The sequence below is a fragment of the Arachis hypogaea genome, chromosome 5 (genome assembly GCF_003086295.3).
Source record: "Arachis hypogaea cultivar Tifrunner chromosome 5, arahy.Tifrunner.gnm2.J5K5, whole genome shotgun sequence".
Classification (NCBI taxonomy): Eukaryota; Viridiplantae; Streptophyta; class Magnoliopsida; order Fabales; family Fabaceae; genus Arachis; species Arachis hypogaea.
The window spans coordinates 38,852,984-38,872,189 of record NC_092040.1 but is presented as its reverse complement, the minus strand read 5'-3'; the positions used below and the strand labels follow the sequence as shown (position 1 = coordinate 38,872,189).

General features: G+C 37.1%; 1 protein-coding gene across 8 annotated transcripts; it reads right to left on the bottom strand.

Annotated features, from left to right (window-relative positions):
* Nucleotides 1-12,949: 12,949 nt before the first annotated feature.
* Nucleotides 12,950-19,000, bottom strand: LOC112801341 (uncharacterized). Of its 8 annotated transcripts, none has more exons than XR_011882088.1 (18): nucleotides 18,122-18,957; nucleotides 17,948-18,013; nucleotides 17,489-17,841; nucleotides 17,304-17,370; nucleotides 16,900-17,171; nucleotides 16,755-16,821; nucleotides 16,273-16,667; nucleotides 16,124-16,190; nucleotides 15,864-15,892; nucleotides 15,615-15,764; nucleotides 15,074-15,476; nucleotides 14,884-14,984; nucleotides 14,767-14,807; nucleotides 14,257-14,406; nucleotides 13,946-14,147; nucleotides 13,659-13,803; nucleotides 13,378-13,508; nucleotides 12,950-13,165 (listed from the first exon to the last, which is right to left on the bottom strand). XR_011882088.1 is itself a non-coding variant. In XM_072237167.1 (18 exons), exons 2-18 carry the CDS (start codon nucleotides 17,991-17,993, stop codon nucleotides 13,007-13,009), a joined length of 2,514 nt encoding a protein of 837 aa, XP_072093268.1. In that variant the 5' UTR covers nucleotides 17,994-18,013; nucleotides 18,122-18,945; the 3' UTR covers nucleotides 12,950-13,006. The 8 variants fall into 8 exon arrangements, 4 of the variants coding, with proteins under 4 accessions (XP_072093268.1, XP_025699798.1, XP_025699795.1 ...); XR_011882086.1 differs by lacking the exon at nucleotides 14,257-14,406 and having other exon boundaries at nucleotides 13,659-13,799; nucleotides 16,273-16,325; nucleotides 16,440-16,667; nucleotides 18,122-18,945; XR_011882087.1 differs by having other exon boundaries at nucleotides 17,948-18,035; nucleotides 18,122-18,936.
* Nucleotides 19,001-19,206: the final 206 nt, after the last annotated feature.

Below are 19,206 nucleotides of genomic sequence, written 5' to 3'. Positions count from 1 at the left end.
CATTGCATCCAATGGAATAAGTTTTGTCGTTCTTCTCTACTCGCGTCCATCTTTTTCGTTTTCTTCTGTATTTATCTTCTTCCCATTGTTTTCAGTTTTCTTCTTTGATCTGCACATAACATTTATCTTCTGAATCAAAACAATGAATGATTCAACTTCAAATCAGTTGAATGAGAGCAATTTAGATTATTCTTCTTAAACGAATCAAGCGGATGAGGTTTGGGTTATTTTTTTAATCGAATTGAATGGAATGTAATTGCTAAATTGAATTGAATTGAATTGAATGGACGCGGGTGTTCTGAATTGAATTGAATTGAATTGAATTGAATTGATAATCTCTAAATTATAGACTCATGTATTTTGAATTTGATTTTATATAATGGATAATGTTCCGTTCATTTAGTACTATACAATTGTTTCACCTTAATAACGTGTTCGGTTTATTATGCAGACAGCCCTTTGAATTTGAATTTAATCAATTTATATAATGGATAATGTTTTGTTCATTTAGTACTATGCAATGTTTCACGTTATAAGATGTTCGGTTCATTCTGCAGACCAGGTGTATTGTGGATGAACAATTTGTCACAAAAGTTGGATGACTTTCAAGACACTAGAAGAAACCGGAAAGTTCTACAAAAATTATTCCAAACTTGTTAGTTTTTCTACCAAAATAAGGAACACGACTCGAAAGGGAGACGAGATTAAGAATCAACTAATCGTATGCAGCAGAGAGGAGAGGTGAAAATCCAAGATATCTCCAACTCTAAAGACAAATTCCTTAGCCGGCATAAATTGTCCAGCCAAGATTTACGTACACATATTGAAGGACGTCGGTCTTTGAATAATTTCCAAAGTTGTTGTGAATCATTCACACCCCTGCTGTCTAGACCAGGCAGAGATGCTCAAACAACACAGGGAGCTAAACATGTTCGCGCATTGCACCATCGAAACTAACGAGGAAGCCGAAATTAGATCAAGCAAAACTTACCAATCATTCGTAGTAGCAGCTGGCATTCACCGGAAACTAAGTGTTATAGAAAAAGACGTGAGGAATTACATCACAAGAAAAGTATGGAATATTTTCGAATAAGATGATGCCAAAGAACTCGGAAAGTACTTATTAAGAATGAAAGAGAATAACCAAAATTTCTTTTTCGAGCTCAACCTCGAAGGCGATCACTCCATCAAAAATGCATTCTGGGCCAACGCAAGAAGCAGAACTGCATGCGAGTATTTCGGAGACGTGGTTTCATTCGACACCACCTACAACAAAAACTGGTATTCAGTTCACCAAAATTAAGTCTTTACGTTCACTGAATCTACACATTTCGGTTCACAACTATGTGAGTGTCCATTTATGTAGGTACAATCTGGTTTTTTGTTCTTTTGTGGGCGTAAATCACCACGGTTAGTCGATACTTCTCGGATGCACCCTGATAAAAAATGAAGACATCCAATCATTCGAATGGTTATTCGAGTGTTGGCTCCGTTGCATGGGAGGAAAGGCACTAAAAGGCATTCTCACTGACCAATGCGCATCGATGCAAAGGGCCATTGAGATGTACATGCCAACAACAATTCACGGGTGGTGCATCTGGCACATCATGAAGAAGATCCCAGTAAACTAAACGGCTATAAGCGACACGAAGAAATCGAATAAAAGATAAGCCACATCGTTTGGAACTTGTTCACAAAAGATGTATTCGACAAAAACTTGAATGATTTCGTCACAAAGTACGGCCTTTTCACAGCTCAAAATGAGCCATGACTGACGCTCAGGAAAAAGAGTTCTCTAGCAAGCTTAACAGATTCGAATATAAGATAAATAAAAAGGTTACAAATAATTTTTGATAAATTTACACTTTCTAGAATGAATACTTACATAATTTAACAAAAATAAAATAAATAAATATAGATGGATCCTGCCTGTGACATATGGAGCAGATGACGTCTAAGAACTCAACAAGGAATAGAAACCATTGCAAATCATTGCTCTTGAATAGAAAGGCTCACATAATCAAATACTTATTCCTGAAAATTATTTTTTAAAAAGGGGTGAGTTTTGCAACTCAGTGACTAGACAGTACATCTATAATTTACATGAGACCATCTAAACATTATTATGAAAATAATTTTAGTTAGAAAATAATAATTTATATGAATAAGTGAATCAATAAGGGAGTTCTCATACAGAAATCAAATCAAATAGTCCACACTTGGGGTGGCTCCACCTCTAAGGGGTAGTCCTTTCCTCTAGTGTGTCCGTACGGAATAATAGATTCAACGTGTGGCCTACACGTTAGGCTAGCAACGCCCCTGCTAGCTGAGGTTTGAGCCAGATGCATCTAGGTTAACGTCATAACCGCTGTTAACTATGGTTTTCTAATACGAGCCTCCCTAACCAATTCAAAACATATAATTTCAAATACAACCAATCTTTGATCTTTCAAATATATACAGTATCAAATCAAATTAAATAATACTTTCTTATCAAAATACTTTACAAATTCATAGTATATGAGTGAGTATTCACAATACTTTAATGTTTCAAAAGCACGTATTTAATAAAATCGAATATTCTAAAATAATACAAAATTTCATCAAACATGTATATAGTCTCATGTGCAGATTAAAAATTCGAATTTCACAAAAATAATATTTAGTTCTAATAAATCCATTATTAAAATCAAGTTCAAATCCTTTGTTAATAACTTGTAAGTATAGTCATAAATTCAAACATCATATATCAAAATAATTATAGATGTAAAGCCAAATAATTATAAATGTAAAGCCTACTCACAACTTAGTCTCAAGGGACTGAAGATACCAAACTCATGGTACCAAACTAAAGGGTACGAAAGAGCGAAAAATTTAGACGGAGGCAGCAGCAGCTCCAATAGGCAAGCAAAACAACGAACAAAGGCACAACGGAACAAAAGTGACGAACGACTAAAAGCATAGCAACAACGACAACATCAACAACTGTGGTAAAACAGTAGCAAAAACGGAAACAAAAACAGAACAACCACTAACCAGGCTAGAACGGTAGTAAAACAGAACTGACAGAAGTGTGAAACCCTTCCTACGACGTTTTCAAAGGGCAAGGATAATGGCGGAACCAGTGGAGGAAGAATGGAGGATAGAGCACGGCCGGATAGGACAGCAGCTTTCTGACGAGTTCTCCTCCGGCGGCGACCCAGCAGCTCAGCGACGAGCTCCTTTAGTGACGATGGCAACCACCGCGACAGCCCCAACAGCGACGGCAGCATCACTGCTCTCTCTCTCTATGATCGATCTCTCTTTTCTCTAGTGTGCAACGGTGGCTTGGCGAGTTCGGCGGTGACGCGGCAGAGCGTGGTGGCGCGAAGCAGCAGCAAAGCGGCAACGGCTATGCGACGACAACTTGGCAAGTGCGATGACGGCAGTGACAAGGCCCACCAGCGCCGCTGCATCTTCTCCTTTCTCTCTCTCTCGGATATCACTCTCTCAAATCTCCCTCTCTTCTCATGTCAACAGCGGCGGCGACAGTGGCAGTAACACCCACCGCACTGCCTCTCTCTTCTCTTTTCCCTTCACCTCTGCTCTCACCCTTTCCTTCTTTCCCTCTTCCTTTCTTCTTTTTTTTTCTTTCATTCTCAGCTGCTGCTGTTAGGGGTGTGTGTGTTGCTGAAAAAGAAAGGGGGCTAAGGTTTCTTTGGGGTAAAGGGATAATTGGGTGCTAATTAGGTTAGGGTTTGGTAAAAGAAATAAGGGTAATATAGGAATTTTAATAAAATTGAAGGGTTGGTTAGTAATCAAAGAAATCAAATGTAAAAGGTTAAAAAAAATTCAGGACATTACAGCCTTGGAGGCAACAAGTGGCTCTTAGGTAACCGAGGTTTTAATTCGAATTATTTTCATGCAGTTACTTTATGGGTTAAAATGTGCACAACTTTCGGTTTAACACAGCTCATGTGTTCGGTTCATTATGTAGAGCTATACGAAGATCGGCATATATGGATTCCAATTTATCTAGATCACCACTTTTGGGCTGAGATAAGAAGCACACAAAGGAGTGAGAGCATGCACATATTTTTCAACAAGTTCATCACACGCAACAGCTCCTTGAGTCAATTTGTGAAAAAATACGACAATTGCCTAGCAAGCAGAGAGCAAAGAGAGAGAGAAATCAATGTTGTAGATTTTTACACTGTGATACCGTGCGCAACAAAATCAGCAATAGAGGCTCAGTTTCAGCACGTGTATACTCACAAGAAGTTCAGGGAAGTTCAAAGACAATTCAAAGGAAAGGTGAACTGCATCACAAGATCAATGTATCCACCCTAGGTTTCACAACATACAAAATCAAAGAGCAGGTTTCTAACTTCACATTCAACAAGTTTTTTCATCACCTACCACGCAGTATCACGAGAGGTAAAGTGCCAATGCCTGCTGTTCGAGTCAAGGGGCAAACTGTGCCGCCATTCTCTGAACGACTTAAGCTTCGAGCGAGTAGATAACGTGGCACCGAAATATATACTGGAACACTGGAGTAAGAACATAAAGAGAATGTACACACACATCAAGAGCATCCAAGACGAGCCTCTACTAGAGCCGAGAAGCAAGAGATTCGACGATTTGGTGTTTCAGTCGCACAATATTTATGAATTTCCATCAAAGTCCGAGGAGCTAACCAGAATTCTGCACTGGCTGTTTCACAATGTCATGGCCAAGATGCAAGAATATCAAGTGAGAAGCAAAGGAAAAAGTTTGTTATCCCACGAAGAAGCGACATTGAGCGATGTGAACAACCTTCAAAGCCCCCACGTGTTAGAACATGAGGTCGGCCCAAGAACACACCGGGATCAAACCTGGAAAAAATGATATCAAACGCCATGATAAAAAAGAAAAAAGGCATCTCCAAGCGAGGTAACATTGATTTGTTTTTGATTTGGAAAAACATCATTTGTGTATTTTGCTAATATACGATTTATTTTCTCTTTTGCAGTTGAACCTTTTAGACAGCAGATCAACGATTCAGTCAAGCTCTAGCATTTACAATGCACCGGATATGAATGATCCCAGAGAGGATTATAGGAGTTTAAGTTTTTATTAACATAAATTTCCATTCATGTATGAGCAAATTTTGGTTCATTGAAGTTATAGGAGGGTTAATTTCTTACTGATGTTAGTCTTTATTGAATAGTCACCTTTTTGTGTTTAATATTAGCTTTCTGAAATTCTTTATTGAATATTCACTTTTTTTATGAAATAGTCAATTTATTTAGTTATGTCAAAGAGTTCAGGTGTTTCTAAAACTGAATACTGATAGCAACATTTTTTTAAAATTAGCTATCTGCAATAGTGATATATGCACTTTTTCGGTTCATCCAGTATATTAATTTCGGTTCATTTGTATTTTTGGGGCTCTTAATGTTTGATAAATACGCTAATTCCATTCATTCTGAACCTGGAAAAAAAACAGTAGCCAAACAGTTCCAATAGATATATACATTAACATCTCAGACCGACAGGACAAGGACTAATTCATTTTAAATCAGATATATACATTAATATTAGATTTCCAATAACATTTACATTAATATTCACATATATACATTGAAAGAAGTAGTGTTTGCTTTTTAAACAAGTTAAACAAAATAATGTTAATTACAACAAGTCAAATAAAATATATCCTATTTACTATCTATATCCCCAGATGTGAATTTACAAAAAGGGCTGGAGAGGGCAGCAGATGACTTCGGGAGTCTTATGGCTTCAGATTCCCGAATTACTTGGTCTCTGATTTTGTTTAGTTTGTGCAACAGGATGTTTGGACCATATTCGCGCCTGAAGGTATCAATTTCTTCCTACTATTCAATTGAAAGAAATTAGTTACATAAGAAATGAACCCCAACCGAAATAAGAAATGAAACGAATTTCATTAATTTAGAAATTACTTACTTGTGTCTAGTTTTTATATTGATACCTCTTCTCTTTTTTATCTTTCAAGGATCAATTGTTTCTAGCAATTTCATGATGTACATCCCGTAATCATAGCTAAGTAGGAAATAAGTAAAATATGATTAATAGTATCCAAAATAAAACACATTAAAAATAGCACTATCGTATAGAAAGATTTTTACCTTGTACATTGACCATTCAGCCTGATATGCTCTGCTTTTTCTCCCTCTCCGTCCTCCATTAAGGGTTTCGCCCCAGCATAAACCCTCATCTGGGAGATTATTAATCCCTGAAAGGGATACAAAAAGTGAATGAAAATTAGCAACTATAATGAATCGAACTCTGTTCATGTTCTGAATTTAAAATGTGATAACATTAAATCAGCAAGAGAAACATTTTGTGCATGCAAAAGAACCCAAAGTGAACACATAAGGATGAGGTGAATGTAAATCAGCAACAACAATAAACTGAACTTTGTTCATGTTCTAAATAAAACGTGATAAACATTTAATCTGCAAGAAAAATATTTCTGCATGCAAAAAAAACTCAACTGAACATTTAAGGATGAACTCAATGTAAATCACCAACTCTAATGAATCGAATTCTACTCATGTTTGAATAATTTACAGCAAAATATATATGATTTAATTAACTTACAACAAATTTGTTCAGTTTAATTCTCAAGTCAGGTATTTCATCTTTCATCTTGTTCACAGGGTCAAGCACATATAATACCTTTTTCTGGACTTCGGCAATCCACAACCACCAGTGTCCTCCATTGTAAATCGGCACAAACATCTGAAATTTAGAAAAATGATAAAATATTTCAGTCTAAACGATAGAAAACGAGAGAATTATCAAAGAATTTTTAGAAATCACAACTTACAAATGGATGCGATGCGAGTTTTCTTTTGTCAAGAAAATGGCAGTAGTGGGCATATTGATCAACATCCATCCGATAGGCCTTGTTGGTCTTTGGATCAATGTAATTCTCACTATGGTTTTCCAATATAAACATCTGCAAAATGAATCTCAGTCAAATCACAAATGAACCAAATTATTTATCAGAATCAGTAAATTACTCAAGGAATAAAAAAATTGGCTTAACACAATATCCGTCAGCACACAGTGTATTTCTTCCTGAAACTGGAGACATTTTATGTCATTGAGAATCATGCAATGTGCATTGACCACCTACAGGAAGAAAATTTATGAGATATACGGTATATGAGTCTTTAGAAAAATCATTAATGCTAACGCAATAGGCAAATAATTTACCGTGCTTTCCACATGTTGTTCGGGCATTAGAGACAAGAAATGATATTTAAGCCCCTCGAAATTCGCTTTATGGTTCAAGACGAATATGGCGTCATATTCGTTGGTGCTATCTTTGGATTCTTTCACATGTGTCATCCAATGATAACACTTTTCTTTCAACTCCTCAGTGATTTCTTTCTCTTTCTCTGGAGTTTTGTACCCTTCAGCGGCTGTCAAGCTCGGCTCGGCACTTGTTGCGTCAGCAAATCTCATTGCTGCCACCACCATAGCATCTATCACCGCCTCTGCCAGGATTTCAAGCTATGTCATCGTCGGTTGAGAGGTTGGGGGAATTGGTTGAGATGTCGGGGGACTTATGCCAAGTTCGAATGAAGGTGCATCATGTTCCCACAAAGAAGAATGAGCAGCACTGCAAGATGACAGGGGAAAGTTTTAAGTAATAATGAAAAATCAATATCATATCACACGAAAGCTAATAAAAAATCATATTAATTGAAACTCACACGTTCAACGGAGGTTCTGGCTCCATCTTCCTCGGGGAAGATCCCTTGCCAGCCTGCTTTTCAGGTTCCAGAGGGCAGCTGTGACAAACAAAAGAGAGTACAATTAAACCATGTAATGAACCAAAATTATTCAGATTTGAACAAGTAAAAAACTTACAAATCAGGATGTGCTTCTTCTTCCAATTGCCATGCCACTGGAGCTTCTTGGCACGGTTGTTGTTGTTCTTCAGGAGGGCTGCTACATTAAACAGAAAAGAGTTCAATAACGACTCGAAATTAGTATTTTGTACCATTAAAACTAAGAAAAAGAATTCTAATTACAACTTAAAGCAACAATGAAAAAGCAATATCATATAACACCAAAGATTATAAAAAAAATGATATTAATTAAAACTTACACATTCAACGGAGGTTCTAGCTCCGTCTTCATTGGGGAAGATTCCTCACTGACTTGCTTTTCGAGTTTCGGAGGGCAGCTATAACAAACAGAAGAGAGTCCAATATATGAACACATGGAATTGATTTCTGGATTCAAATGATCCACAAATAAAGCATGTAATGAACCGAAATTATCCAGTTTTAAACAAGCAGTAAAACTTACACATCAACAAGTGCTTCTTGTTCCGATTGCCTTGCAGGTGCTTCTTCGCAGGGTTGCTGTTGCGATTCTAGAAAACTGTTGTATTAAACATAAAAGGGTTCAATAATGACCCATTATTATCCTATACCATTAAAACTAATAAAAAGACTTTTATGTGCAACTTACTCATTAACAGAAGCTTCTTGTGTTATACTTTCGGAAGGGACATAGGTAAAGGCATCTTTTATTAGCTCTTCCTTAAGAGAACTTGGAAGAGACACCACAATAGGAAATCTAAGGAATGTAAACAAGGAAGAAGTTAATGTTGAATGATTAGAATAGGTACCGAGAAATAAAAATCTGCACATTGAAAAACGCACATATCCAAAGGTTGAGAACGAGTTTCTTCTCGAACCTCAATGATTTGGAGTTCAGGATCAGGTGTAGTGCTACTGACATTTAAATACAAATTCCATGTGATTAATTAAAAAAATATTACCTAAATCTAAAAGACCAACATAAATATTTCAACTTACACAGGTGGAGTTTGTAAACTCTGTTTTTGATTGATTTTCTTTCTTCTAAAAACTTTTACCAGAGTTTCCAAGGTATTTTTCCTAATAACAAAGATACCAAATTAAAATTAGCAACCAAGATTACAAGCAGAGGTCTAGAAACACCTGAAATTCATTTTTTAGAATCCAATTAATCGAATTTAAAGCCTGCAATGAACGAATTTACCTGGTATTGGCGGGGACATTTACAGACTGTGTGGAGCTCATCTGAGTCTGTAACAGAGGTTCGTTGCCCAGATTTACAGTCGGTAGTCTAAGCAAAATAAATAAATATTATTCAGTAAATCCAGAGAAATCAGAAGAGGTTTTAGGAAAAGTTAGCAAACAAAGAAAAAGAACTCAATATAAGAAACCGAATCTTACTTCTCGGATAAATCATTTCGCATTTCTGTCGAGTCAAAGCGATCCGGAGCAACGTTTGTTTTCTGAGCTTTGTCATTTCTTATCTTTGCTCTATTTTCTTTTAACAGTTGCAACGCCTCTCTTCTTCTTTCGGCAGCGCTGACCCTTACTCGTTCACTTTTGAAAATTCATAAAATAAGTATCAATGAAGCTAAAATAAAAGTATCAATTAACCTAAAATATGATTTCAGAAACTTACCCCCTCTCCGATTCAGTTTTGCTTTATGAACCTGTCAGAACAAGCTTGCTTGATTTGGTTTGTTTTTTGCACCCTTCTCCGGTTGTTTTCTTTTCACTGTCGGAGTTTTTTTATTTTTTTTCTCTGCAACACATACAAACACATCGAATTTATACCGGAGAAGAATATCATAGTTGTAATTTACTTAACAAGCACACACAAACAATTTTCAGCAAAGAAAAGCCAAACTAAACCAGATGAACATTATACAATCGAAATGAACCGAAAATTATCAATTCCCAAACTCACTGTTTTTCAGATTCGCTTATGCTCTCCGAATCCGTCAGCACAGGCTTCTTTTTTTGGCTTTCTTTTTTAACCACCTTCTGTGGTTGTTTTCTTTTCTTTGTCCCTGTTTTTTCAATTTCTTCTTCTTCTCTGCAATACATAAGAACAAGCGCAAAAGAACAATTTTAACCAAATACAAGCAAAACAAAACCAAATAAACATCAAACTTACTGGTCTTTTGATTCACTTCTGCTTTCTGAATTTGTGGAACTGCTTTCAGATTCACTTGTTTCCGAATCCGTCGGAACAATCTTTTATTTTTTTTCACTAGCCTTTGTTGTCTTGTTCTTTTGGCTAGTGGTCTTTTCTCAGATTCAGATTCGGATTCGGAATCGGAAAAACTGTCTTCTTTTGAAGAAGAATCTAGAAAAACAATTTTCTTTTCTTCTTTCTTCCGCTTTCCCTTCTCTTTTCCCTTCAGAAATAAATGGTTTCTTCTCCACCTTCTCTCATTTTGATTTTCCTTCTTTAGAAGCATCTGAACAGAAATTTCAGGGAAAATTTTTGTTTAATTTACCATTATATCGGTTGCTTCCTAAGAAATCTGGTCGAGCATCCTCTTCCGTGTCCAACGGGCCACCGTGCCCAGGAGCCTCAGGTGCATCCAACCAAGAGGACTTGGATTCATGGAAATATATGAGCATCAACACAAACACGCAGCCATCAACGGACTGCTTCTTTCCCTTTCTCCCGTTTTCAATCCCCTTCCTCAGGAAGCTCAAGACATGAGTTGCCCAATCCCACTGTTGGATGTTGTCCACACGAAGGGTAGGTGACTTATGGATCGAGGAAGCCATGCTTACCGTAGTCGGCAGCAAAAAGCACTTTTATTTGGACGAAGACAACAGAAGTCCTCCAGAATTTCTGCGGGTTCTCCTCCCCTTCAACACTCATATCGAGGACAGATTTTGTCAAAGATGCCAAGGTAGCACATTTAAAGGTGTCAATAATCTGCTTGTCTACCTCATTCAGTCTGTCGTAGTTAACTTTTTCAGAAAAACGATCCCCTACAATATTTTAACCAGTCAAATAGGCTCAGTTTTATTTTCTGTAAACAAGTGAACTGAAAATAAAGCAAGCAATGAACCGAAATAAGCACAAGGTGAAAAGTGTATTACCCCCGTAATTTATGCCCAGCGTAGCTGCTACCTTGTCAGGTGTTATGAATATTTTTCCATAGAAAGTGTACAGGTGTCCATAATAGTCATCATAGTAAGCAATCAACTCTCTCAAGAGGCTGTGAGAGACATTCATTTCCGGGACATGTGCCAGCGCACATAATAGTCATCATAGCAAGCAATCAACTCTCTCAAGAGGCTGTGAGAGACATTCATTTTCGAAACATGTGCCAGCGCACCGAATCATATTTCTTCAACGATATCTTTCTTTTCCTGACTCATTGCCTTGAACACCCTCGCTATTGTCTTTGTCTAGCATCTGAGATCGTGAGTTTTCTGCAAGATTTTGAAAAAGTATGTCAAGATATATTTATAATACAAAATAGATTTTATTTGAATGAAAGGGGATAAATATATTTAATGTGTACATATGCTTACGTTATAGCGCGGCTTCTGCTTTTTTGTCTCCATCATCTTTTTCATTTTTGCTGTAACTACAAAAAAATTTGGTCAATACTTCACTCAATATATCGACAAGCACAAGCATGCATATTTTACTCAAGTGAATCAAAATGGCCAAATTCACTGAACCGAACACCATTCATGTTTTGAATAAAACGTGATAAACATTCAATCAACAACAAAAGCATTTCTGCATGCAAAAGAACTCAATTGAACACACTAACAATTAAGTGAATCAAAATGCCTAACTCCACTGAACTGAACACCATTCATGTTCTGAATAAAATGTGATAAACATTCAATCATCAAGAAAATGACTCAATTGAACACACTAACAATCAAGTGAATTAAAATGGCCAACTCCACTGAACTGAACACCATTCATGTTCTGAATAAAATGTGATAAACATTCAATCATCAAGAAAAATATTTCTTCATGCAAAAGGACTCGACTGAACACTTAACAATCAAACGAATGAAAATGACCAACTCCACTGAATTGAATACCATTCATGTTTTGAATAAAACGTGATAAACATTCAATCATCAATAAAAATATTTCTGCATGCAAAAGGACTCAACTGAACACACTAACAATCAAGTGAATCAAAATGGCCAACTCCACGGAACAAAACACCATTTATGTTTTGAATAAAACGTGATAAACATTCAATCAGCAAGAAAAGCATTTCTGCATGCAAAAGAACTCAACTGAACACACTAACAATCAAGTGAATCAAAATGACCAACTCCACTTAATTGAATGGAAATAAGAACATATTTCTGTTCCTATGCCCTAGTTACGAAAAAAAATTGATTCAGAATAAGTCGATCTACTAAATGAAGCAACTCAATCCAGTAAACCTAAAATGCAACTAGGAGAAACGCGAGATTGCGAGATTTTAAATGAACATTAGTTTTTATCATATGTTTCGCAGTCTCTATTTTTTTCGTTTGTTTTTTCTTCTTCCTTTCGAAATCTTCTCGCGATTCCTGAGTAAAAGCAGTTTCCGCAGAGAAAACGATCGAGCTTTGAGAGATTCGAAATTCTCCAGTAGCAATTTTAAGGTTGAAGAAGGAATATTGTTTCATAATAAAGGCGCGAATGAATGTTAAACGTTTTCGGGGATTTGGACACGTGTAATATACGTTCATTTAATAGGATTAAATTTTTTTAGTGTTTAACCAGCTTTGATGGACTTGGATGGAAAATTATATGGATGTATAACCCATCTGTTCTCTCAATACCCGCGGGGGAGTAAGATCAAACTTATTGGGAAGTAAGATCCATATTTTCTATAGTTCATGCCCTTCTTTACTATGCAACGTATTATCTTCAAACTTATTTGCCCGACGCCCGTCATACAAGGGGTTGCTTTTAGAAGACGAGAGAAGAAAAAAAATATAAAAGAAGTGCTCATCTTAAAATTTATAGACTTTTCCTTTATGAAAACTTACCAGTTAATAATTTTTTAAGTGTTTACAAGGTGTTATTAAGATATCCGCTAGCGCAAATCTTAAAGTAGCCTCGACTACAAAATAAAAAATCGCGATAGTGATTTTGCAAATTAATCAGAATTTCACTTCAATCGAGAAAAAGAGGGTAAAATCATTCACTAAATTTCACTTTTATATTGAGCCCATATTGCTAATTCATCATCACTATTGTCAAATTGTTCTGGACTAGGAACTGACTTAGAATCTTGTTGATCTTCGACATTTGCCTCCTGCTCAGTTGTTGCAAACTCCTCCTGTTCAGTTGTTCCAACATCCTCCTACATTCATGATAAAATGAGTTCAAAATTTTGCATGGCTATACTGCAGAAAGTTATATAATCCATAGTATATAAGGTAAAGAAAGCAAGAACCCATATCTATCAAAGAAATGTGGCATTGATCAACAAAAAATATGGTATTGGATAAAGCAATATGAACATAGAGCAATAGATCTATCAGAAGACAAACAAAATGGACCAAGAGTGCATACATTAGTTCCAGGTGCCGAATTCTCAACCTCCTCTGCTGCCATCGAACCTGATGCATCTTTACCACGGTCTTGATCTTCCTTGGCTGAAGCTTGCTGCAGTCTCTCAATCAACATCTTAAAATGAAAATTATCTACAACAAAAAATAGAGAAGCCAATCAACATCGTAACATGATCTACAACTTCAGTAGCATCTCATTCGTTCAAAAAGAAGCCAATCATTTGAACAATAATATAACACAGTATCACTGAGAACAGCACAAAACAGGAGCTAAGAGTTAACCTTTTGAACGATTATTTACAGCATCAGCTAACCGTAGAGGATGCTGTCGCTCTTCCTTCTTGTACTTCAACTTAATTTGGTGACGTGTTCGATCAGGAAAAAGCTGTTGTATCATAGAAAAATCTGTGCCAAACTGCCTAACTGCCTATATTACAAGGTCATTAGTCAATTTAGAGGAAACCAGCCCCCCCCCCCCCCCCCCCCCCCCCAAAAAAAACAGTATTTACATAGTTGTGGTCGAGAAATAATTTATGACATTCATCATATAGTAAGAATTCTATAAATACCTCATAGAACAGTTCATTATCATGTTTTGTCCATTTTCCCCTAGGAGTCTTTTCCATGAAGGATTGGTAGTTGAATAAAGAGGAAGCCAACGGAACACTCTCACTGGCTTCATCGTCACCTGCTTCTCTATCATCTTCTGAACCTAAATACTCCTCTTCACTATTAGCTCCAGCCTCGGCCTCATGTTGGGAATCTCCACCACTGCAAATATATTTTTCAAACTAAATCTATTTACTAGAATGCAAGTTACTCATAAGTGATATTAACAAGCCATTTGATAACATGCAACACATTCAGTATGAACTGTTACCATTTCCATTCTTGTTCTCAGAAACTGAGGAAAGTTAAAGTGTTTAGCATAGCATGGAAACTGGGAAAAGACCACTATCACATTTACACACCCTCCCCTGACTCAGGCCCTCAACCCAACTGAAGCCAATGAAATAATAAAATAATGCACCTGACAGCATGGCAAAATCCAGTCAAGAACTATTTTGACAAAGAGGTGAAGGACATCATAGAATCATGTAATGAGAAGTTACACCACTTAGTGGTTAGAATGAGATTTATATACCCCCAAGTGAAGGAAAAGGCAACAAAAAGAATTTCCTTTATTTAACATAAGTTCGTCAACATTTTCAGATTTTCCCCAAGTCAATTAAATATTGCATTATGTAAGAATCACACATATTGCAGAAAATAAGAATCTACAACATCATATTTTCAAAATCAAGATTTGCCTATATATAAGAAAAACATTTAAAATGTTAGCAGAAAATGTAATAGACTGTAAAGTACACTCTTGTTCAAAGCTGAATACCTTTGATTGGTAGATGTCTTTGAAGTTGCTGCCTCCTTTTTCTACAAAAAAAAAAAGGTTAATGAAAACTTTAAATGATAAGCATACGTGACAAGGATAAAAATTGAGAATACGCACTGCCAGCCGCTCCCTGTGTTCTGCAAGTAAAATGATATCCTTGAGAGACAATGTATGCATATCAAGTTCATCCTCAGGAATTTCCAGCAGTGCTTGGTTCACTATGTAAAAGAAAAATACTTCCATAATAAGCATATAAGATATAATCACCAAAGGTAAAAATTACACAAAAATATTCTATTATGTTTACCACATCTTCTTTTTTGTCTGCTTGAATGAGAGAACTTTTTAGGAGGTTCTTTTTTGCCATTTTCTAAATCTTCATTAGCCTTCTTATGTTTTTGAGATGTTTTTCCATTTTTAGCCACTGATTTCTTTGTTGAATTCAATGATGCCTTCTTCTTGGAGGAGTCATCCACTTCAAATTCTTCATCATTCTCTTCAGGTTCATCTCTATACGGATTATAGGGAGGGTCAAGGTCGTCATCATCATCATCATCCTCATTCACCGAGTTGCTAACAGGTTTATGAGTTGCTTGCTTCCTCCGCTGCCTTGAAGTTTTAACACCTTTATCCTCCTCATTAGCACCAGATTTTTTGCGCTTCCTAAGAGAACTCCACACTGCGTCTTCCTTTTTTCTTCCATTAGCATCCTGATAACATGGTATAATAATAACCTCAAAAACAGATTCACATATAAGAAAAAGGAAAAAAGCAAACAAAAACAGATCAAACATATATTAATGGCTTATAGCTTATGTTTTACTTCTTTTTTCTCTAGTAAAATCAACCTGCATAAGATCAGCCAATGTGGGACTATTTGGAGAATTTGTCAGTTCTTCATCCACCGGGATTTCAGAAGCTGGATCTTTGTCAGTTTTCTTGGACTGATAATCTGAGACATTATCAACTGGGCAGCCAGGACTCAAGTTCACAGCTTCCTGAGACCAATAATACACTGATTAGTTTTATACAGAAAAATCTAATTTAACATATTTTATATAAAACCATCATATCTCTTATAAGAACATGATCTCCACCTCTGTTTCCGATTGAAGAATTGGTTTTCCTGCACACAGAAGAACACTTTTAAGTATTACCCACAAAAAAGACTCCCACACACAAAAACAAACAGCAGTGTCAAATATTTGTGATTGGCTGAATGGCATTTATTGATAACATCAAGATCTAAGGGCAGCACGTCAAAACACCAGTGATGGTGATGCTCACATAAGTTAGAAGGATGGACCCTGAAGATAGTTGCCCCAATTTAAAAGACTACAAAGCATTTAATATTCACCTGTAGTAGTGGCAGCTTGGGTGGTAAAGTCATCAATGGATTCCAACCCAGCAAAAATGTCTGCACTCTGGAGGAACAAAAACTTTTCAACATTTAGCAACTTAATGAAATTGAAAGATAAATAAATAAAATGAAAAACCCTCTTTTACCTCTGCAGCTGATTTACCAACACTAGAAGGCAAATCCCTAGTTCCATTATGAACTGCAACATCAGAAAACACAGCATCGAGAGAATCCAGTTGGGAAGCACTGACTGCTGCCAAATTATTGTTGTCTTTAGAGAATGGAATACTTGAGTCCACATAATCAAACTTACTTGATAAATCAGTTGCCATAGGAATCTCTAATGTGGGTACAGGTGAATTGCTTGGTTGATTTAACATACTAATGCCATCATCACTAGACTGAAAAGATTGAACTTCATTCATGCAAAATGTAGGCAACTCAACAGACCTTGCCATCATATCATTAGATGAAGCAGAAGCAACAGCAGGTTTTGCGCCTACTCTAGGTCGTGGCTTAATCTTGGGTTGAAACTTACGAGCTGCAACAAAAAAGACATACAAATAATATATCTTTCAGCTAATATAAAGCATATTAAGTAATTTGAAATAGAAACGATGTTACTAACCAGTCCTAGTGCCAGGATCAGGGAGGACTTCACTAAAAGGATCCAATTCAAATTTCTCAGACTCTGCCTGAAAAGAATTCCCTTCCTGAGTTGATCACCTAGGTAAAGCAATTGACGTACTCAAAGAAAGGCAAAAAATTTATACCTCTCGTTCTCTTCCAAAGATAAGGTTCGATTGAATGTTGCTCTCAAGTATTGCAGCATCATTATCTGAAGCATTTTCAAAGCCCACATCCGGGCCAACTTGCATCAAATCATCACTAAGTCCCAAGCAGTCGTTGCTATCAAGAACTGGCTCTTTTTCATTTTGAGCGGGATCTCCCATACTACCTCCGGTTGAGCATATTGTAGATAGAATAGCTACATTATTTGATAGCTTCTCTACAGAATCAGCAGTTTGAACTGGATGTGTTGAGTCTAAACCAAAGGACGTATATGAAATGAATCAGAACATAACCAAATTGTATGTTGTCTTACACATTGTGACACTTGCTGCATAAAATTACAAATGAGTGAATGACTAACTGGTTATATGAAAGCATAACTTACCATTACTGAGATTGGTCTCAGGAACAAAATTAGAATGTCGGCTCCCTTCCAAAGCTACAGGATCTTCCTAGAGTTCATAAACATTACAAAAACTGTTATAAATACTACATAGCATCAAACAACTATAGCAAATACTACTACTACTAATACTAATAATAATGATAATAATGAAAATGGACATTTACCTCACGAGCTGACTCAACTTCAGTCGATGCAGCTGTGGAAGGTTGAGCATCCACTAAGGCTGCAGTATCCACATTTACACCAACTTGCTGAGGATTTGCCATTTGAGATTTTGTGGCATCCTCTAAATTTGAACCTGCAGAATGTTGAGGTCGCACACTCAAAGTGGAAGCAACAGCAGCATGGCATTTACTCTGGGGAACAGTATCTATGTCCTTACTGCTGGTGATGATGGATGAAGCAACACGTTCTCCCTCTCCATCTTTAGACGAGATTTCATGTTTTTCAGCAGAAATTTCCTTCCGAGGCACCGGTTTCGGTTTGACCTTCGGGGCAAACTTTGCCCCAGCACGACCTAATAATGAATATCAATAAAGCATATAAACAAAAATGACAAAAGCAATAATATTCAACCAAGAAGAAGATGAAGCTTTCTCAGTGTCATTTAGTCGAACATTTACCGCGCCCAGCAGGAGCCGTTGGGAGAATATCATCGTAAGGATCCATGCGGCGTTGACCTATTTCACCTTGAATTAAACAAAACCAAATCTGAAATTCAGACAAGGAAAATTTTAAAATCGGTGAGGTTTCTGCAGAGTATGAAAGGTAGCGTAGAAATAGAATAGTAGTGGTACCCGCGAAGAATGGAGGGAGAAACTGAAAATTCTTAACTCTTGTTCCTCCGGAAAAAGCTGTTGTATGTAATTCGTGCGTGGAGGAGGTGGGCTGGCCCACTTCTAATTGGGCCAGGGCTAGCCCAACTGATTTGCCGAGACTGTAATGCTAAACGACGGAGAAGTGCAGAGGCGATCACCGCGGAGGTGGTAAGGAGATTTCCGACGCAGCAGCGGCACCCTTCGGAAGGCCTGGCAGAGGTTACAGAGCCAGAACGCGGCGGAGCTCCGGCCACAACCTCAAGGAATCCTTGCCAAACATGGAGCAGCGCGTAGGAATCGTTGGAAGAAAGAAGAAGAACCGGGTTGGCGTCTGGTGCTCTCTGGGTCCGGAGATGTTCTTTCGGGTCGGGTTGCGAAGTTGGACCTGGCCCTAAAATTTACTCCGAGGGCAGTCGAGGAGGTCCGAGTGAATATTGGGAGTGAGGTTAGTCAAAATTGACGGAAAGAGGTGAGTCAGGCAATTAGATTGGACTAAGAGGAATGGAGATGGAGGAGGCGCGCCAGATAAGCCACGAGCTGGATGTAGCAGTGGAGATGCAGAAGGTAGAAGCCGCCGCGACACGTTGAAGAAGAAGAGGAGCAATCTTGAGATGTGAACCGGAGAGTGTGATTTGCTAGGTCATGGTGCCGAAGAATTCAGGGCGAGTGTGAGTTCCGTCGGAGTAGCTGGAAGCCTGGAACCGAGCAACCAGCGGGGAAGGGACAGTTTGGGCCCAGTTTGGGCTCAGCCCATAATTTGGGCTTCTTTGTCATCCTCTATCTGAAGTTTTTATGAAGTGCTCATCATTCTGAACAAATAAAAAAAAAAAAAAACAAGTTGTCCTTAGGTGCATCCTTGATCCTTCTGAAAATGTAGAAATTGATCAATTGAAAATGATAATCTAATTATCTTTGAATTTTATTATATATAATTTTTTTATCTTGGTTCAATTTAAAAATAATTAATTTTTTTATTTTACTAATATTTTTATTTTTAAAAGACTTATGCGACAAACCTGGCTGATATTGTCAAGTTCTTTTGTTATTATCATAGTTATCAAATC

Coding starts and splice junctions, on each gene's coding strand:
- LOC112801341 (XM_025844010.3), bottom strand. CDS start 17,993: ATGGATCCTTACGATGATATTCTCCCAACGGCTCCTGCTGGGCGCG. Junction 17,172..17,303: donor TGAGACCAATCTCAGTAATG/GTAAGTTATGCT, acceptor CCTTTGGTTTAG/ACTCAACACATCCAGTTCAA. Junction 15,893..16,123: donor CCAAGCTGCCACTACTACAG/GTGAATATTAAA, acceptor TTCTGTGTGCAG/GAAAACCAATTCTTCAATCG.